Source organism: Macrobrachium rosenbergii, chromosome 40 (genome assembly GCF_040412425.1).
Source record: "Macrobrachium rosenbergii isolate ZJJX-2024 chromosome 40, ASM4041242v1, whole genome shotgun sequence".
Classification (NCBI taxonomy): Eukaryota; Metazoa; Arthropoda; class Malacostraca; order Decapoda; family Palaemonidae; genus Macrobrachium; species Macrobrachium rosenbergii.
This window is the reverse complement of record NC_089780.1, coordinates 7,262,666-7,282,955: the sequence shown is the minus strand read 5'-3', so window position 1 is coordinate 7,282,955 and position 20,290 is coordinate 7,262,666. Positions and strand designations below refer to the sequence as shown.

Genomic DNA, 20,290 nt, shown 5'->3' with positions numbered 1-20,290 from the left:
TCATGGGATTTTTATTTATAAATCATAATGAAAATGAAATAGGAATCTATCTAACTGGATTCAATTCCAGATCTGCCAATTCCAACGGAATCACTCGACAATTCCTAAAATCCGATTATAAAAAACTTGACAGAGCAAAATCATATTTATTCCAATGGACTCCAAATTGATCAATCATAATGAAAATGAAATAGGAATCTCTTTAACTGGATTCAATTCCGGATCCGCCAATTCCAACGGAATCACTGAACCAATTCCCTACAACTGTTTTTCTCTTCTTCAGCAATTTTTAAAGTAAAATGCGAGCCTTCTCATCAACAGCGCCAGACTCATCAACGCTTATCATCAAAGTGTTATCATCAACATAACTTCCTTCATAATTATTTACAGTCTTGGCGGAGGTTGGGTGGGGAGGGAGAGAGAGAGAGGGGAGGGGAGAGAGGAGGAGAGAGAGAGAGAGGAGAGGCCAGGATACTTACACCAGATGTTCTAACGTGATGAAGGTTTGATTAATCTTCCTCGGCATCTCATCTCTCTCTCTCTCTCTCTCTGTTCATTATTTTGCTACCTCGAAACAATCGTATGTCTCTCTTTCTCACTCTCTCTCTCTCTCTCTTATTTTCTCTCCCTTTCAATCTTCACACCTCTTTCTCTTCTTGTCCCACCTCTCTCTCTCTCTCTCTCTCTCTCTCTCTCTCTCTCTCTCTCTCTCTCTCTCTCTCTCTCTCTCCATTCTTTCTCTCTCTTCATCCATTCTTTTCAATCTTTACACTTACCTCTTTCTCTCTCCCACCTCTCTCTCTCTCTCTCTCTCTCTCTCTCTCTCTCTCTCTTCATCCATTCTTTCAGTCTTTACACTTACCTCTCTCTCTACCTCTCTCTCTCTCTCTCTCTCTCTCTCTCTCTCTCTCTCTCTCTCTCTCTCTCTCTCTCTCTTCATCCATTCTTTCAGTCTTTACACTTACCTCTTTCTCTCCCTGTACCACCTCTCTCTCTCTCTCTCTCTTTCTCCCTTCCGACGTCCAAATAAACAGCACGTTATTATCCGGGCAAAGTGAACGAGAATAATAACAGGCCTTTTCACCACCCCTTCTTTATCTTCACTGTTCCATCATTATCAACGCCATCATCATCATCATCACATCATTATCATCGTATCATTATCATCATTATTTTCATTATCGTAACTCTCAAAAGATCCTGTTTCTTCATATTGGATTTTTTTTTTTTCTAGCCATTTCGTCCAGTTTTGAGAGAGAGAGAGAGAGAGAGAGAGAGAGAGAGAGAGAGAGAGAGAGAGAGAGAAAGAATGGATGAAAGAGATGAATATTGAAAGAATGGATGAAAGAGAGAGAGAGAGAGAGAGAGAGAGAGAGAGAGAGAGAGAGAGAGAGAGAGAGAGAGAGGTGAATATTGAAAGAATGGATGAAGAGAGAGAGAGAGAAAGAGAGAGAGAGAGAGGTGAATATTGAAAGAATGGATGAAGAGAGAGAGAGAGAAAGAGAGAGAGAGAGAGGTGAATATTGAAAGAATGGATGAAGAGAGAGAGAGAGAGAGAGAGAGAGAGAGGTGAATATTGAAAGAATGGTGAAGAGAGAGAGAGAGAGAGAGAGAGAGAGAGAGAGAGAGAGAGAGAGGCTGAAGTATTTTCGTTTCATGAATGAAATGGAAACGCCATAGCTTTCTCTCCAGCCTTGCAGAGAGTTTCAGTCTCTCTCTCTCTCTCTCTCTCTCTCTCTCTCTCTCTCTCTCTCTCTCGTTCTAGTATATTTCGATGTTATCTCTTAATTTCCTTCAAGGAAGTGGGAGAGAGAGAGAGAGAGAGAGAGAGAGAGAGAGAGAGAGAGAGAGGGAGAAGAGGGGAGGAGAAAGTTATTATTGTTCTCTCTCTCTCTCTCTCTCTCTCTCTTTCTTCCGTCCTATGTCATGCACGCGTTGGTTCGCCTTATCTCAATATTCGCAGGCATTTGGTCATTATCTCTCTCTCTCCCCCCTACCCTCCCTCTCTCCCTCTCTCTCTCTCTCTCTATCTCTCTCTCTCTCTCTCTCTCTTAACGCCTGGCAATGTCAACAAACTATTAACTTAATATCAGATATCGCCTCGCGGTATCGCTTCCATCATTAATATTCCGCCATCTCCAACAAACGCGCGTTGTTTGCGTTGCACTTGGCGCGGCGCGGTTCGAAAATCGCCTTGTTATCGTTCCTCGGAAAAAAAAATAAAAAATAAAAACCATCATTCTATCTATCATATGCCCCGCGCGTATCATTTGCCCGGTGCCCACAATCGGGCCTTCAACACGCAATGTGCTTTTCTTTCTGCCATTCATATTGGCTTGGGTAGGGTTGGGGGGGGGAAACGATCCCCACCCCCAACTCCTAACCTTCCTCCCGCGCGTTTTATTTTTCCGCTGCGCTTCGTGTTTTCTGGGCGTTTTCGTTTTCTGTGAGTTTCTGGACGCGCGTTTTTTTTCCGCCAGTTTTAGACGCGAGCGTTTAATTCATGCGCTACGTAATGTCCTTTAATTCTTCATCCTTAAAATAATATAAATAAGAACCCTACGAGTCCTGCACCGTAAGATACCGGACGCACGCCCTACGCCCATCACCAGGACGTCCCAGGACCGACCGAAACCGTAGGACATCGCTCACGTAAGCAATGAAAGTCAAGACGCGTGTTTACCCGCGTCATAATTCTTCGGAGAGGGCTGTTTGTACACGGCGCGTCGCCGCCCCCCACTCCCGCGCAAGCGCACTCCGATGCGCTTTTATTATTGGCTGAGGAAACAGTCTTCCCATTTTAATGAACGTCGTCTTCTATTACCTCGTTTCCTCCCGCTTTTACGCTTTTCTTCAACGGATCGACTTACGCGAATTGTTTAAATACGCTCTTCGCCTCAATTATTCATCGAGGGTTTATCTCTACATGAGGTCATCATCTGGACGGATGATTTGTAATGTCGTTTTCATTTTCATTTTCAATTTCCGTCGTTTCCTGCGGGGTTGGAATTCAACGAGAGTTCGCTTAGTTCATGCGTCAATTTCTCGCGGGAGTAATACACTTCCAGGAATATTCCTACGAATAGAAAATTAACTTTTTTGATGAATAATTTTCAGCCCAAAACTCCGCTCGTAAGATTTCATGTTGAAACAAAGGAAAAAACTTATTATTTTACTTAGTTTTCAAACGTAAAAGGAAAGAATTTAAAAACTGCTATAAGCAGTTTTGAAAACTGATAAGTTCCAAATTCAGATAAACATTTCATGGAAAACAAAAGCTAAAATTTTCAAACGTTTTAAAAACTGCTATAAATAATTTGGAAAACACAAGCTAAGATAAGTTCCAAATTCAGATACTAGGAAATGACGGAGTATCCAACAGATTGAATTATGTATTGACAACAAACCCAGCCCCCCCCCCCCGTCCCCGCCCCCCAGTCAACATCTGAAGATCCCAATCATCAATCACCGGCCCTAATCTCCTAGCAATCATCTTGCTTGCTTGGCCCTTCCTCAATCACCCTCAATCGCGCGACCTCTGGCAATTCCGACGCCCCGAAGTTGAACCCTCGTCTTTGAGACCTCACTTACGCCAGAACAATAAGTCTAAGTGAGTGATGCAGACAGAATGGAATCTTTGGTGGTGTTTCGAGGTGCCCTGGCCAAACTAATCCCTCTTCTTCTTCTTCTTCTTCTTCTTCTTCTTCTTCTTCTTCTTCTTCTTGATATTTTGATTGAAAATTCGCGGCTGTGGTGAAGTCTCGGCTTTTATTGCTGGACGTTATTTGTTTTTTTTTTTTTTGGCGCTGAGGAGGTTAACGTGTGTTGGTGTTATCTATCTATTTATCTTTCTCTCTATCTCTATGTCTACGTATCGAGGGATTAAGTCATAAAGGATCTCTCTCTCTCTCTCTCTCTCTCTCTCTCTCTCTCTCTCTCTCTCTCTGTTGAATTAAGTCGTAAATCTATCTATCTCTGTGCCTATATTTCGAGAGATTAAGTCATAAAGGATTTCTCTCTCTCTCTCTCTCTCTCTCTCTCTCTCTCTCTCTCTCTCTCTCTCTCTGTTGAATTAAGTTGTAAATCTATCTTTCTACGTCTAAATATCTAATGAGATTAAATTATAAAGAATCTCTCTCTCTCTCTCTCTCTCTCTCTCTCTCTCTCTCTCACTGTCTCTCTCTCTCTCTCTCTCTCTCTCTCTCTCTCTCTCTCTGAACATATCCAATCATGTTCTATTTTTTTTAAAAGATACATTAAATCATTATTTCTCTAAAATAGCACGTATATAAAACCGTCCTTTAATATAAATATATACATACATATATATATATATATACACATATATTAATATACATATACATACAAACATATTTATGTATGCGTATGTGCGTGGTTGCGCGCGCGCGTAAGGACGCAACGAGATTGCGAAAATACGAAGACGAACTCGGGTGAAAGGGCATGACCCTTGATTTCAATTTGACAGGATATAAGTCACAGCAGGAAATTAAATAATTAAATTAAGTGTTACCTAATTATAGGAGTGATAGCTGTAACTATAGACACTCGGGTCCTCAAGTATATAAACAGTTGGTTAACGACGGGGCTGAGAGAGAGAGAGAGAGAGAGAGAGAGAGAGAGAGAGAGAGAGAGAGAGAGAGAGAGAGAGAGAGAGAGAGAGAGGAAGATTGAAAGAATGGATGAAGAGAGAGAGAGAGAAAGAGAGTTAACAAATCAGCAGAAGTATTTGACAAATTTTTAATGTGTTAGAGACTAAATTTCTGAGAGAGAGAGAGAGAGAGAGAGAGAGAGAGAGAGAGAGAGAGAGAGAGAGAGAGAGTTAACAAATTATTATTGTGCTAGAGATTTTATTTCTGAGAGAGAGAGAGAGAGAGAGAGAGAGAGAGAGAGAGAGAGAGAGAGAGAGAGAGAGAGAGTTAACGTATTAGCCAGTAGAAGTATTTGACAAATTATTATTGTGCTAGAGATTTTATTTCTGAGAGAGAGAGAGAGAGAGAGAGAGAGAGAGAGAAGAGGGGGCGGGTTAAACCATCAGCAGAAGTATTTGACAAATTGTTAATGTGTCAGAGATTTTATTTCTGAGAGAGAGAGAGAGAGAGAGAGAGAGAGAGAGAGAGAGAGAGAGAGAGAGAGAGAGAGAGAGAGAGTTAAAACATCAGCAGAAGTATTTGACGAATTGTTAATGTGTCAGAGATTTTATTTTAGAGAGAGAGAGAGAGAGAGAGAGAGAGAGAGAGAGAGAGAGAGAGAGAACTAACACCTAGTACAGTTACGTAAACCAGAGAAGGAGTGTTTATGACGCAAGGAAAAAAATAAAAACTTCATTCATAAGTGGAATGGATCGTCTATACCAGCAAAGGGTACACGTATAATCGATACCTTCGTACCATGACTTTGGTAAATACGTGTAGATCGCTCTCTCTCTCTCTCTCTCTCTCTCTCTCTCTCTCTCTCTCTCTCTCATACGGACGTATTCGCCATACATTTCTTAAACTCTCTTTATTATATTTCTGCAGACTATTTATCTTTCTGCTCTACTTATTAACAAATTAGCTCTCTCTCTCTCTCTCTCTCTCTCTCTCTCTCTCTCTCTCTCTCTCTCTCTCTCTCTCTCTCTCTCTCTCCATAATTGGCCCTATATCTCTTAAACTCTCTTTATTGTTATATAAGCAAACTATTTTTCTTTCTGCCATACTTATTAACAAATTAGCTCTCTCTCTCTCTCTCTCTCTCTCTCTCTCTCTCTCTCTCTCTCTCTCTCTCTCTCTCTCTCATTCAAACATCTTGGGTGCACATTGACATATCTACAAAGTGCATAACGCAAGCCCACCACCCACCCACCCTCTCTCTCTCTCTCTCTCTCTCTCTCTCTCTCATCACCCCATGGCGTGTTCCTATCTCTATAAGGTCATAAGACACAGATGAAGTACTTCTGCCCCCGCCACCTGCATTCTCTCTCTCTCTCTCTCTCTCTCTCTCTCTCTCTCTCTCTCTCTCTCTCTCTCTCTCAGATTCCACTCAGCAGGATTAGGATTATGAAGCCCCTGGCTGTTTTAAGTAGCGCTGCAGAGAGAGAGAGAGAGAGAGAGAGAGAGAGAGAGAGAGAGAGAGAGAGAGAGAGAGAGGCATAAAACCCACAATAATCATTCAAAAAAAACACAGACCGATCGTAAACACTTAAAACTTCCCTTCCATCATACTCATTAACCCCTCCCACATCACCCCACAACCCCTCCACAACCCCCCTATAACCCCCCACTAAAAAAAAAAGCAATACTCGTATCCTGATCGATTCATTACAGCAGCCATAAAATCTGTCTCTTCAAATTCACTCGTCCATAATTCAAGTCTTTCCACAACATCTAGAAATCTAGCGTCAACAGTAATTTGAGATTCTTGTGGGATCAGTTACAACCTACATTCGTCACAACCCTGGATTCTTCTAAAGTTAGCCTACAACACTGGACTTTTGCCCAAATTTATAACCAACTTGTTTCTTCATCATTCTCTTTCATAAATTGGGTTTCATCCAGTCACGGTTGTAATCAACAAGAACATAAGAATTCCCTTCTCCAGTCTACAACCTCACTCACAAAATCTCAGCCATAACCTGCTTACATTCATCACAACCCTGGATTCTTCTACATTCATCCCACAGCACAACGCATGTCTAAATCTATAACCCAAATGTTCACCCATTCTCTTTCACAACTCGGGTCTCGTCCTGTCACGGTTGTAATCAACGTTCATACAACCTCACTCACACGAGATCAGTCACAACCTACATTCATCACAACCCTGGATTCTTCTAAATTTATTCTACAACACTTAACGCTTGTGTCTATAACCAAAATCTTCACTAATTCTCTTTCACAACTCAGGTCTTGTCCTGTCTTGGTTATAATCAACGTTCATACAACCTCACTCACAAGAGATCTGTCACAACCTACATTCATCACAACCCTGGATTCTTATACATTTCTCCTACAACACACGACTCTTGTCGAAATCTATAACCCAAATTCTCACTCATTCTTTCTCACAACTCGGTTTCATCCATTCATGGCTGTAATCAAGAATCATCTAACTCCACCTCACAACATCCCAGTCACAACCTACACTCCTCACAACCCCAAAGTTAAATCATCAACCTCCCGACTCAACCTCAACCCCACAACCCCACAACAGCAAGCAAGAAAGCCCTTTTCAACCTGAATCTGAAATGACAAACTTCAGCACACAACCCTAATCAAACCCCAAAGTTAAACTTAAAACCACACTCCTCATCAACCTCCAGACTCAACCTCAACGCCACGACAACCCCGTAAACAGCAGGAGAGAGAGAAACCTCCTTTTTAAACGCCTCCCCAAGTTCGCCCATTGCCACTTAAGACAAGGAGGGAGGAACAATATTATTGTTTCAGTGTTGCAACGAAATAAGTCCCGTTCGTAGCGGATATCATAGAGATAAGGACGCGTCTAAAATTGGATGTGGATGGCCCGGCGGTATTTACACGGGTCTCAGTTGCTCTGGTGATTACAGATAAAGAGAGAGAGAGAGAGAGAGAGAGAGAGAGAGAGAGAGAGAGAGAGAGAGAGAGAAAGAGAGAGAGAGAGGGGTAAAATTGATGACGTCCTCATGGACTTGAAGATGGGTTGGGTAAGCGTCAATTTTTGGGGTGTGTAAACAGAAAGATGATGATGCGAGAGAGATAAGATGGGTAGAAGATGGAAAAAATGAAGATTAAGATGCAGTAATCTTTAGAATAATTCGTCTTCTTCATGACAATATACATAAGTAAAATCATCTTTCTCTGTAAGAAGTAACCGACAGAAATAGAAAGGTGATGATGCAGAGATAAGATGGGTAGAAGATAGAAAAAAAATGAAGATTGAGATGCAGTAATCTTTAGAATAATTCGTCTTCTTCATGACAATATACATAAGTAAAATCATCTTTCTCTGTAAGAAGTAACCGACAGAAATAGAAAGGTGATGAAGAAGAGAGATAAGAATGGTAGAAGAATGAAAAACAAAGATCAAGCTGCAATAATAATTCATATATTTCGTCTCCATGACGATATGAACATAAAAATAAATCTTCATCCGTAATCGTAATACATAATATATTTGCATCATTACGTCAAATCATAAACGCACCCTCATATCTTTATTAGAATCTAATCAGCTTTTTATAAGGCGGATCAAATGCCTCTTTAAGATTCGGAAAAGAACGGACCTCTTTGAACCTTTGAACCTGAAACAAAATACGATCCGCACCTGACTTCAAAATCAACCTGGCAATTTGGGTAGAAAATCGCTCTAAACACTTAACTCGCGCCCCCAATCTCTATGCCAATCTCCTCGGGTGAAATAATATTCTTATCTCTCTCCTCTCTTCATTCCTGAGCTACACAAGAGCCTCTGGAGTCTCGTAGACCCCGATAAGAAAGGCTCCTTAAGGCTACTCCGCAGCCGTAACACGTCGTTTGTTACAAAGAGCGAGCTCCTGTGTTTAATGAGGATGAAATCTCTAAGGCCAGAAAACGCGCGCGAAACCTTCGCGCCAAATTTGACTCCTGATCGACGCGCGGTCCGGCTCATCGAGAAGCGAATTTTTAGACCTTGGCGAATATTCTCTGGTATTATCGCTCTGGCGGTTAACCAGAGAGAGAGAAGAGAGAGAGAGAGAGAGAGAGAGAGCCACCACACTCTGCTAATCAAATAAAAAACGAGGGAGGGTGCCCCGGGGGTGAGCCATTCAGCCTCAAGAAGAAGAGTAGAAGCAACATCAACAACAACAGTGAGCCTTGTTGTCCGGGGCGCCGTAAGTGATCATCATCATCTTCTTCTCGGGCCCTCGCCTTCGGACAGCTGGGCCTCAGTCGAGAGGATTTATGGGCTCTCTCTCTCTCTCTCTCTCTCTCTCTCTCTCTCTCTCTTCTCTCTCTCTCTTCTTTTATGCGAGGCTGAATTATGGCGTATCTTGAGGGCCGTGTTGACTTAGTGGAGGCGGGGTTTCTATATCTCTCTCTCTCTCTCTCTCTCTCTCTCTCTCTCTCTCTCTCTCTCTCTCTCTCTCTCTCATGTGCCGGGGCAGAATATATTAGATCTATATTACGTTATCCGCTCGTAATGCGGAGCAATTTCGAAGGGGTGTTGATGATCGAAGGAATGAGAAGGAGGAGGAAGAAGAGGAAGAAGAAGAAGAAGAAGAAGAAGAAGTAGAAGGGGTTGGGGCGCGTTTTATTAGCTGCAGACGAATTCCTGCGGCCGCGTTCTATTGTGCTCGACAAAGGGTCGATTTATAAGATCTCCTCCTCCTGTTACTTTCATTAATTTAGTTTTTCCTCTTCAAAATACGTCGAAATACGATATTACGTTGGCTCCCAATGGCTATATCTAAAGTTATAATCATAATATTTATGAAGGAGACAGTCTCTGATTAAAATAATAATAATAATAATAATAATAATAATAATAATAATAATAATAATAATAATAATAATAATAATATCCATTAGTGTTTCATGTCATTAAATTATTATTAATTATTTTGAGTTTATAATAATAATAATAATAATAATTATAATAATAAATTCATTATTATTATTATTACTGTTGATAAATATACCACAGTTGACATCTATAAAATACTAGTTTTTTTATAAATAATAAAAACTTTATCTGTTAGATACAAAATATGAAATATGAAACACGTTATTATATTGAAATATATAGTTCTTTACAGAGTAAAAATGCTTTTAGTTTAATAAAACTTGAAATATACAACTTAAAAAAAAAAGGCATTAAAAGGACATTGTAATTAAATCCAGATTTAATCTTCCAGGCACGGGCTGGCTGCAACAGATGACCATGAAGAAGATCCCGACCCACACCCACAGCCCACAGTGTTGCACCTAGCTCCTCCCGCCCACTATGACACCACCCACGCCTACTCAAATCCAGCGCCTCAGGTTGTACCACAACCTTCCATCAACAGGAATAACCTCCAGAAAATCAGAGAAGTTCTATCCGCCTTTACAAGGGCCACGGATACTAGGCACCACATTCCAGAAGGTCAGACTCAAGGGCTTCCAGTTTCCAGCCAGCCATTTGTACCGATGCAGTCGAATCTCTTAGGTTATCCTACTGGGAACGTCAGTAATACCCAAATCAGAGATGCTTTACCCACCTTTACAAAGGCTAAGGACACCAAGTACCACATTCCAGATGGTCAGACTCAAGGGTTTCCAGTTTCCAGCCAGCCATTTGCACCTATGCAGCCGAGTCTCTTGGGTTACCCTACTGGGAACATCAGTGGCACCCAGCAGCCCCCTGATATAGTTGAGTATCAGAGTACAATTGATGCATCTACTACTGCTGGCATCTGGCCACCACCTTCCATTAGTTACAAGAGTCCTCTATTCTGGTCCAGTGGTCCCAAAGACTCTACTACAAGTCACGAGCTGAGCTCTGTTAAAGAAAGCGGGCATTCAGGTCAAAGTTCAGTGGGTTTGTTACCATCAGGTACTTTCGAAGACCGTCTTTTCACCACAGGGCAGCAGCAACCAGGAGCCCATACCCCTTACAGAAGTTACTTGGACTCAAGCAATAAATCTGGGAGGCAGGAACATAATGATTACAGTTTCAGCTCAACAAACATGAGTCAGAGAACCAAAGACGAAAACGCTCACTTCTTACCAACTGAATCTTCTTCACAAGAACCAACACCTGCGACCGGTACGTTCAGTGTTTCCAGTCCAAGCCCAATGTCCTCTCTACTTGGACACATCAAAGGATACTCAGGAGTCCCCCAGGACAGCATCCTCAGCATCTACATACACCATATCCTCATCATTTTGGACAGACTTAACCTCACAACCAACTGCTTCTCTGAGTTAACCCTACCACAGTGTCACAAGAGCAGCACAGCCCTGCAGAATATACCCTATCACCACCACAATCTTTCCAGGAGCTACCAGGTAATCCTCCTTCCAGTGGGTTTACACTCCAGTATTTCCAGCACTTTCCTTCCCAGACACCTTTCGTAGCGGAAGAACCTCCTGCAATTCAAAGTGAAATGGAATCTCACTCAAGACTGACTTACTTGCCCTTGGCAACGCCAAGACCCAATGCAAAACAACACTTGCATATAGCAGAGGATTTGGGTCCAACGAGAAATCCTACATTCAGATTAGGGCACGACAGTTTTAACCCTTCTGTTGACCTAAAACAGAAGCACCCTAAGTTCACTCTTGACCCAGAAAAAGATACAGAACACGAGCTAGAACCCACTGGGCCGATGTTTGGCCCAGAACACGAAAGCACAGATCTACCCTTAGAACAAGAGATGCCTAGTCCTACTTTGCATCCAGAGCATGGAAGTCCTAGGTCTAACCACAACCCAGAGCTCCCTAGACCTAATCTAGATCGACAACTAGAAAGCCCTAAGCCAACCCTAGCCATTGAACGATAAAATCTCAGGTTTACTGAATAAGAGACGCCTAGTCCTAATTTACGTCCATAGCATGGAAGTCCTAGGCCTAACCACAACTTTGTGCGCCTTAGGCTTAATTTAGACCCACAACAAGCGAACCTTAATCCTACCCTAGCCCTTGAATAAAGTCCTAAGCTTACTGTGGCTTAAGGACATAGGATCCAAGGTCTACTTAATCCTTTAACATGAATTCCAAAGGATTTCAGTTGGGAGAGCAATCTCAGCATCTTTCAGCTGACATTAAGGAAACTGTAAGCTTTTGCTGATTGTTGCTTTCAGACTAATTACAATCATTTAAATGAATTATCAGTCAATAGCTCTTCCATTGACAACAACAGCTAAAAGAGAATTCACATCAGACTAGCAACAATTTCAATGTGGATTTAAACGCATTTAATCCCCAGATTTTGAATTAGTACATAAATAGCCAAAGGAATCACAATTTGAAACTAGAATTTAAGCCTAGACTCAAACACACTCAATGCCCGACTGGTGTCGCAACATCAAAGGTCACAGACTCCGTTCCAGGACGGAGATTTCCAGAAAGGTATGGAAGAGGAAACGGAACTATAGCAGCAGCAAAACGTCCTATATATCCACTTCCAGGAAAATTGGGCATTAAACGGCAATGATACGGTATTGACACGGTACCAATACGGTACAGATACAGGGTAGGTCAATGGCCCAATTCCCCGGTCACGACGACGAATCCCGTATTGATAGGAAGTGACTAGGAGTTGTTACTCTCTCTCTCTCTCTCTCTCTCTCTCTCTCTCTCTCTCTCTCTCTGTGTCTCTCTGTAGTCGCCATTATGCACAAAAGGCGTTGGACTATCTTCCCTATTTTATCAGGAACCGCAACTATTCAAGCGAGGATGCAATCCATTAATACCACAAAGCCTTTCTCCTCGTGTTTTATAATTTACTTACATTTTTATTTATTTATTTATTCTTTTCTCTTTTCTGATAACTGATCTCTTTCTGTTTATCATATTATTACCTTCTGTTGATTCTTTCGGATGAACACCATGATATTCTTTGGAAGCTTAAGAATTTCAAGTCAATGGCACCTTTTGGGGGGCTTGTTCCATATGAATAGGGTTCATCATATTCTGAATAATAATAATAATAATAATAATAATAATAATAATAATAATAATAATAATAATAATAATAATAATAATAATAATAATAAATGTTCATTCAGAGGACGGAATACTTTCGGGTCTGAACAACTATCCTCAGTGTAATTGTTTGCATATATGAAAAATCATTAGCTTTCTCCAAATGGCTAAATGTTTTTATGATATGTGATACTTTCTTAATAAAACCGTTATGATTCGATGTCGTTCAATGTCCTTACAATAAATATTGCAAAATTGGTGAATTTGAATAAATTACGCTTTATGCTTTTAGGTTTCTGTAAAATAAAACTATATATATACATATATATATACATATATACTGTATATGTACATACGTACATATACAGTATATATATATATATATATATATATATATATATATATATATATATATATATATATATATATAACATATATATACATACGAGCATAATTACAATGAAACTACATCACTGACAATGATCACTATAAAACCAATAACAATGAAGAAGATGACAGTGACAATGCCCTAAAATACGGAAAACCCCCTCCCCCCAAGAATATAGTGACATGACGTCATCATCCCAGCCTCCCATCTCAAGCAAGTCACTCACTGTGAGCATCAATCAATCACCATCAATCACTATATCAACCGCGTGACGTCATCACGTACAGTGAGTGAGTGAGTGAGTCAGCTGTGATTGGTGGAGGGTGTAAGACCAGTTACGTACAAGTAAAGTTCGTGTCTTGTACGTGTCCGTATTTTTTTTTTCTTAGGAACAATTCAAAACATGACTGATGAGTTTTAACGTGACGCTGGCCGCTGGTTTGTTTAAGGAGATGGACAGCTATGCATATATGAGAATGAAGAAGATTTCGATGCGTGCGTGTTTTAGAGAGAGAGAGAGAGAGAGAGAGAGAGAGAGAGAGAGAGAGAGAGAGAGAGAGAATGGGCGGTACATGTGTACTTTAGCTAACGAAATCAATTATGTCAGAGAGAGAGAGAGAGAGAGAGAGAGAGAGAGAGACAGTGGACGATACATGTGTACTTTAGCTAACGAAATCAGTTATATCAGAGAGAGAGAGAGAGAGAGAGAGAGAGAGAGAGAGAATGGACGGTAGATGAGCAAGCCAGCTAACGAAACCAGTCAATAAGGCCCGAGAGAGAGAGAGAGAGAGAGAGAGAGAGAGAGAGAGAGAGAGAGAGAGAGAGAGAGAGAGAGAGAGAGGTAGGTGTGTATTGTAGCTAACGAAATCAATTATAACAGAGAGAGAGAGAGAGAGAGAGAGAGAGAGAGAGAGAGAGTGTATTGTAGCTAACGAAATCAATTATAACAGAGAGAGAGAGAGAGAGAGAGAGAGAGAACATCTCAGATCCTAATCGTCCAAGTCCTAACTAAGAAAAATATCGTTAACCATTAACACAAATTCCTTAGGAGACTAACTCCCAGACGCGTCTTAAGAGGTGCTATGAACGCACGCGTTGGCGGGCAATGAAGCGTGTACGCCCACGAGACAAGGTACGCCCATCCTTCGATCTCAGGAGCGGCCCTGATCCTGGCCGTCCTACTTTTCGGGGATCGTCGAGGAAAAGGATTTGAGATATCGTAAGTTAATGAAACAGGATTTTTTTCAAGATTCCTGTTCAATTCATCTCTGTTTAGATTATTATTATTATTGTTATTATTATTATTATTATTATTCTCTCTCTCTCTCTCTCTCTCTTCTCTCTCTCACGTTCCTGTATATGTGGAGCATCTAAAAATTGAAACGTTTCAATTTCATTTTCCTTTTCCCATTTCTCTCTCTCTCTCTCTCTCTCTCTCTCTCTCTCTCTCTCTCTCTCTCTCTGTAGTTAATTGGATTGTCATGTTAGTTACTTTGACGTATTTGTTTGCGAGCCAAAGAAAAGTTATGCTAGGACGTACGAGCAGATAAATAAAAAAAAAAGCAAGTCAATACATAGATAAATAATATATTACTTAATCGATTTATTAATTAGTAAGTCAGAGAACAAATCAACAAAGAAATCATACTGGAAAATACCAGAACTTCACTTAAACGCACAAGATCTTAATCTCTCCACGCAGGGCGTTGCTATTTTATTTCCTCTCGGAAAAAACTCAAAGAAGTCATTCTCTTCGTGCTGTTTCCCTTCAGTTGAGAACCCCTAAACCTCCCTTTCTCCCTCCCCCCCAACTTGCCAAGGAACGTAACAGCAGCAATTAGCGAGTGGCTAAGCGAAGAGACTTATCGCTATAACGAAAGTACATATTATATCGTCTGGTTCACGGGTGAAAGGCTGGTCCGGGTTTTGCTCTGAATTCCTCGTGTTGTTGCCGAAGAAGAAGAAGAGTTTGTTTACATTTGACTGTAGTATTTGATTGCACGGTTTTATTTGACCTGTCTATGTATGTATATATATAATAATAATAATAATAGTTTGTATGATAAGGATATTTTGAATTTTTACTTATAAAATTATACTTAATAATAATAATAATAATAATAATAATAATAATAATAATAATAATAATAATATTGACCTCTAAAGAGTACGGAAATATTTCCCTACTTATAATAATAATAATAATAATAATAATAATAATAATAATAATAATAATAATAATAATAATAATAACTGTATAAACAACAGTTCAAGAATTCCCATGCAAACCTATATCAGAGACACCGTGTCACAAAAATAAGGTTTATAGGCTGTGAGACTTGTGAGGCTTACCCGTGCCTCTACTATGTGAAATTCTAAGAGAGAGAGAGAGAGAGAGAGAGAGAGAGAGAGAGAGAGAGAGAGAGCGTCCTAGCACAACAAACGACCACCCAGCGACCAAGACTGCAGCACCGTTATAGCAAGCAATCTCGAATCTCACGCGCGTGAGCATGCGCTAGTGTATTTGCGTACCCGTGTATGTGTATGTGTGTGTGTGTGTGTGTATGAGGAATTTCGGCGACATTCCTTGCTCCAATAGGTTACGAGGGTGGGAGATATTGACCGGTATCTCCCGAGTATATAACCGTTTGGGTGTTCGGTACGTGTGAAATAATTATGTACGAGTCTCGGACCGAGAATTGCCACGCTGGAATTTATACGAGTATGGAACCGGTATCTCTTTCTGACTTTGTACGTGTGGAAGATAATGAAAATTCTATGAGAATTCTATGGAAATTCTATGAGAATTTGGGGGCGAATTTTAATCCAATTCTGATCCCAGCAACTAAGCAGATATATTATTTCTACTCGCTATCTTTCGGCGGTCTCGGTATAACGCTGTATGAAAATTTAACCACGGCCCGCTAGTGGCCTGGCCTATATCGTTGCCAGAGGGACGATTATGGCTAAATTTAACCTTAAATAAAATCAAAACTACTGAGGCTAGAGGGCTGCAATTCGGTATGTTTGATGAATGGAGGTGGATGATCAACATACCAATTTGCAGCCCTCTAGCCTCAGTAGTCTTTAAGATCTGAGGGCGGACAGGAGAAGTGAGGTCAGAATAAGGTGCGGACGGGCAGAAAAATCCGGCACAATAGTTTTCTTTTACAGAATAATAAAATAAGAAATAAAAGGAAATCCGATAAAAACTAAAACTGAATCAGATGAAAATTATTTTCGACGGAGCAAAAATCCCGGATCGTCTCCAACGATCCGTGAAAACGCCAAGAAAAAATAATAATGTTTAAAAAAAATTATGATGATGCATAAATAAAACCGCTAGTTTTAAGTGTATACGTATGTTATGAATGTATTCATAAGTATGCATATATACATGTATAATTATATATATAATATAAATGAAAATATATGTATATATTTACATATATCTGTATCATATATATACATATACATCAACACACACGGAAATATATGGCAGGGAACCAATCACGATTCAAAAGAAGAAGAAGAACACTCTACCTCAGGTTTTCAGTAAACACAAGAGTCAGCGAACAAGCACGAAGGACCTACCAGCAAACATTTCAGCAGCCTATGCGCAAGCATGCATGAAGATGTCAAAGAACTGTAGAGCTTTCTCTAAAGAGAGAGAGAGAGAGAGAGAGAGAGAGAGAGAGAGAGAGAGAGAGAGAGACGTAACAACATAATTTGACTCGGAACCACTAATTATGTCATTCGTCATATACGGGAAATGTTAGGATGTATCAAAGCAGTTTTTTGTTTCCTATATTTTCAAGTTGAACGCACCCATCCAGTGTTGCCATAAACACTCTTTAATGATTCTCGTGTCCTGTTGAAAATGAGGGTTTTTATTGAAAGGAGAGAGTAGCCTAGCAATTGCTTATGCCTCTCTGACGTTTCAAGAGGTGAAATCTTACCCGACACACGATTGTGGAATAACAAGAGAGTACTTTCCATGCAAAGCTGAGAATGTTTACGTATGTTGGTAACAAGTCTCGTAGGGATATCACAGAGTACTGAGCTGAATATAAAGCTAAAACTGAATACCTAAATTATAAGAGATTTTTAAAATGAAGAAATTAACCATGTGTTGTAAATTTTTAATCAGAGATTTGTCACGCATGAGCTGAGAGAAGTCTTGCACTCTCTGTATAATATTTAATCAATTTGGAAGAAACTAATGTAGATTTTATTTTGCGTTTATAACAGTAACAGTGATTATCAGTCATATGACCAACAATTATTGCACTGGAGTCTCTAATTGGTGAGGTGCCACAGGGGAAATTTTTGTCACCTTTACTGTTTCCCTAATAGATTTTATAGTGAAAACAAAGGATTTTATAATGAAAATGTAAGTCAATTCCCTTCTTATGCATTTTATAATGAAAACAGAGCCTGAGTATTAAGTTAACCATAATAACAGTGCATTATTAGGCAAAATTTCAATTGTAATAAACGCAAAACAGACAAATATTCATAAAACGACTGCAATGTCTCAACCACAAACCATCCCTTTATCCAACACCAATTCCAGGCATCACCTAGCGTCAAAAAATCAAATCTTAATATTCACGAAAAGACGAAAGATTGAAATAACTCAATCACGAACCAACCCTTTATCCAACACGAATTCCAGGCATTACAGAATATCAAATAATCAAACCAAATCAGACCACGAGCTGACGAAACCTCAGAGACTATTCTGAATAGCATAATCGCACCTGTCGACCCAAAGGAAAGAGAACCACAGGTCATCTTCGGACCAAGTTCCAACACTCGACCATAAAACAGCCGTTGCTGTAAAGTTCCGTCTAGGTTCTTCCAACACCTGGAGTGACTGTAGGCACAGAGAGAGAGAGAGAGAGAGAGAGAGAGAGAGAGAGAGAGAGAGAGAGAGACTTCAATTAGAGGAGCATTTATTAGGTGTAACGTGTATATATATAAGTATAATAAGAGGCGAAGGATTTAATGGCTGAGATCTGGATCCAAGGAATGATGAAATCAAACTTTTCCTTCAGAATCTGAAATGGCTGATCAGAAGAAAATAAAAATATTGATGAAAGCAATAAAAAAAAAAGGGTGACACTCATCTGGACCGAGGTTGCTAAGTTTGACAGACGGATGAAAGTCATAATTATATAGCTTTGATAATGAAGAGTTGAGATATGATAGTAAAACGACGGAAATGAAACAATTTAAAATTCAGCACAGACCAGTGTTTCTTTCTGAGGAAGTAGGGTCCACACACACACACACACACACACACACACACAAACACACAAATACACAACTGACGGACTGCTCAGAAATGAAATAAATGTTTAATGAAGCTGAGAAATGTTACAAACATTAAAATGGAATGTAGTACACAGCATATTTCAACAAAACAGGCCGAGGTGGGCTGACGCTCCAAAAAAAAAAAAAAAACGTGCAAATATAAAATGATAGAATGCGAACACGCAGCAACATAAACCGCACATGCATAAACATATGTTTGACCTTAAGGAGAGAGAACAGATATATAACAAATATAACCGCATATTCACACAACGTAACCCAATTTCATATATATATATATATATATATATATATATATATATATATATATATATATATATATATATATATAAAAATATATATATATATAAATAATGTATGTATATATATACATATGCATATATATTTATGTATATGTATACGTATATATATATATACACACTGTACAGTATACCTTGTATTTACAATGGGAAGCGCGCCGGCTGGCCGCTGACTCCTATACCGCATATAGCGGGACTCTCTCGCTCAAGGAACCGTTAACTTTGGAGGAGCTACCTCCCTCCTCCTCCCCCTCCTACTCCTCCTCCTCCTCCTCCTCCACCTAGCCCTACCTGGGGAAGAGAGAGAGAGAGAGAGAGAGAGAGAGAGAGAGAGAGAGAGAGAGAGAGAGAGACTACAAAAGAAAGCAACGGAGGAAGAATAATAATAAAGAAAAAATTGAGGCCACACCTGTAATAAGAATATCAAACACAGATAACAGGTATGCACGAAGATACTGTAATTAGAACAGATGTATTACCTGTGATTACAGGTGTGCTGGTTCTTTCAGGAAGTGATTAAGAAGAGGTGTCAGTTATAATAATAATAATAATAATAATAATAATAATAATAATAATAATAATAATAATAATAATAATAATAATAGTAAAGGTATTTGGTGATGTGTTAATGTTTTCAGAATAATAATAATAATAATAATAATAATAATAATAATAATAATAATAATAGCAACAACAACAACAACAATAATAATAATAATAATAATAATAATAATAATAATAATAATAATAACTGGAATTGTTATTCACAAGTAGGAAAGCTTAACCTATAACAGATTAAGGTCGACAACAAAGCTGGGTATCGTCCCAAGAGAGAGAGAGAGAGAGAGAGAGAGAGAGAGAGAGAGAGAGAGAGAGAGAGAGAGAGAAACCTGTTCTGTTATTCAGTACAAATCATTCTTTGACATGATATGTTAATGTTATCACTAAGCGCCAAGCGACAACTTGTCACTTTAACAAAGAGAGAGAGAGAGAGAGAGAGAGAGAGAGAGAGAGAGAGAGAGAGAGAGAGAGAGAGGTACGTCTAGTAGTGGAATACTAAAGAGGCAGATGAGAGGGGCAGACCCACTGACCTGTTTAGTGATAGCATACGAAAATATAATCTGTATGTGTCTCTTGATATGGGATATTGTCCTGCTGGTACATTTTCACAGCGAACAGACACAAACACGCACACATACACACATGTATACACACGCACATACACGCGCACACACATGTATGGAGACAGTATTGCTATACAGGGTATATAAGTATACATGTTATTTGTAACACAAATAATAGGTGTATAATATATATATATATATGTATATATGTATACAGTATATATAAATACATACATACACATACATATATATAGGCTATATATATATATACATTTCTATCTCTTCAAATCTATAACATACTGCCTAAAATGTCATGTCAGCCCAGCAAATCATTAGCTTCTCAAATCCCTGAAAATGATTATCACATCCTCCATTGCACATCTCCGGAGAGAAAGCTTACACAAAGCATAAATCATTCAGTATTCTCATCCTCATCCCTCTTGAATTCCTTAGGATTCCGTTACTCGCATCCTATGGAAGAAGAAGGATTTGAAG

At 39.5% G+C, this 20,290-nt stretch overlaps 2 protein-coding genes across 2 annotated transcripts in view; one reads left to right on the top strand and one right to left on the bottom strand.

The window, feature by feature from the left end:
* The window catches only part of LOC136826085 (uncharacterized), a 123,334-nt gene that overhangs the window by 71,730 nt on the left and 31,314 nt on the right, over positions 1-20,290 (bottom strand). The gene's annotated exons all lie outside the window — the stretch shown is intronic.
* LOC136826005 (uncharacterized) overlaps positions 12,003-20,290 on the top strand; it is a 37,814-nt gene continuing 29,526 nt past the window's right edge. The window contains exon 1 of the mRNA XM_067082864.1: positions 12,003-12,068. Coding sequence (XP_066938965.1) covers positions 12,003-12,068 — 66 coding nt within the window. The remainder of the gene's footprint in view (positions 12,069-20,290) is intronic.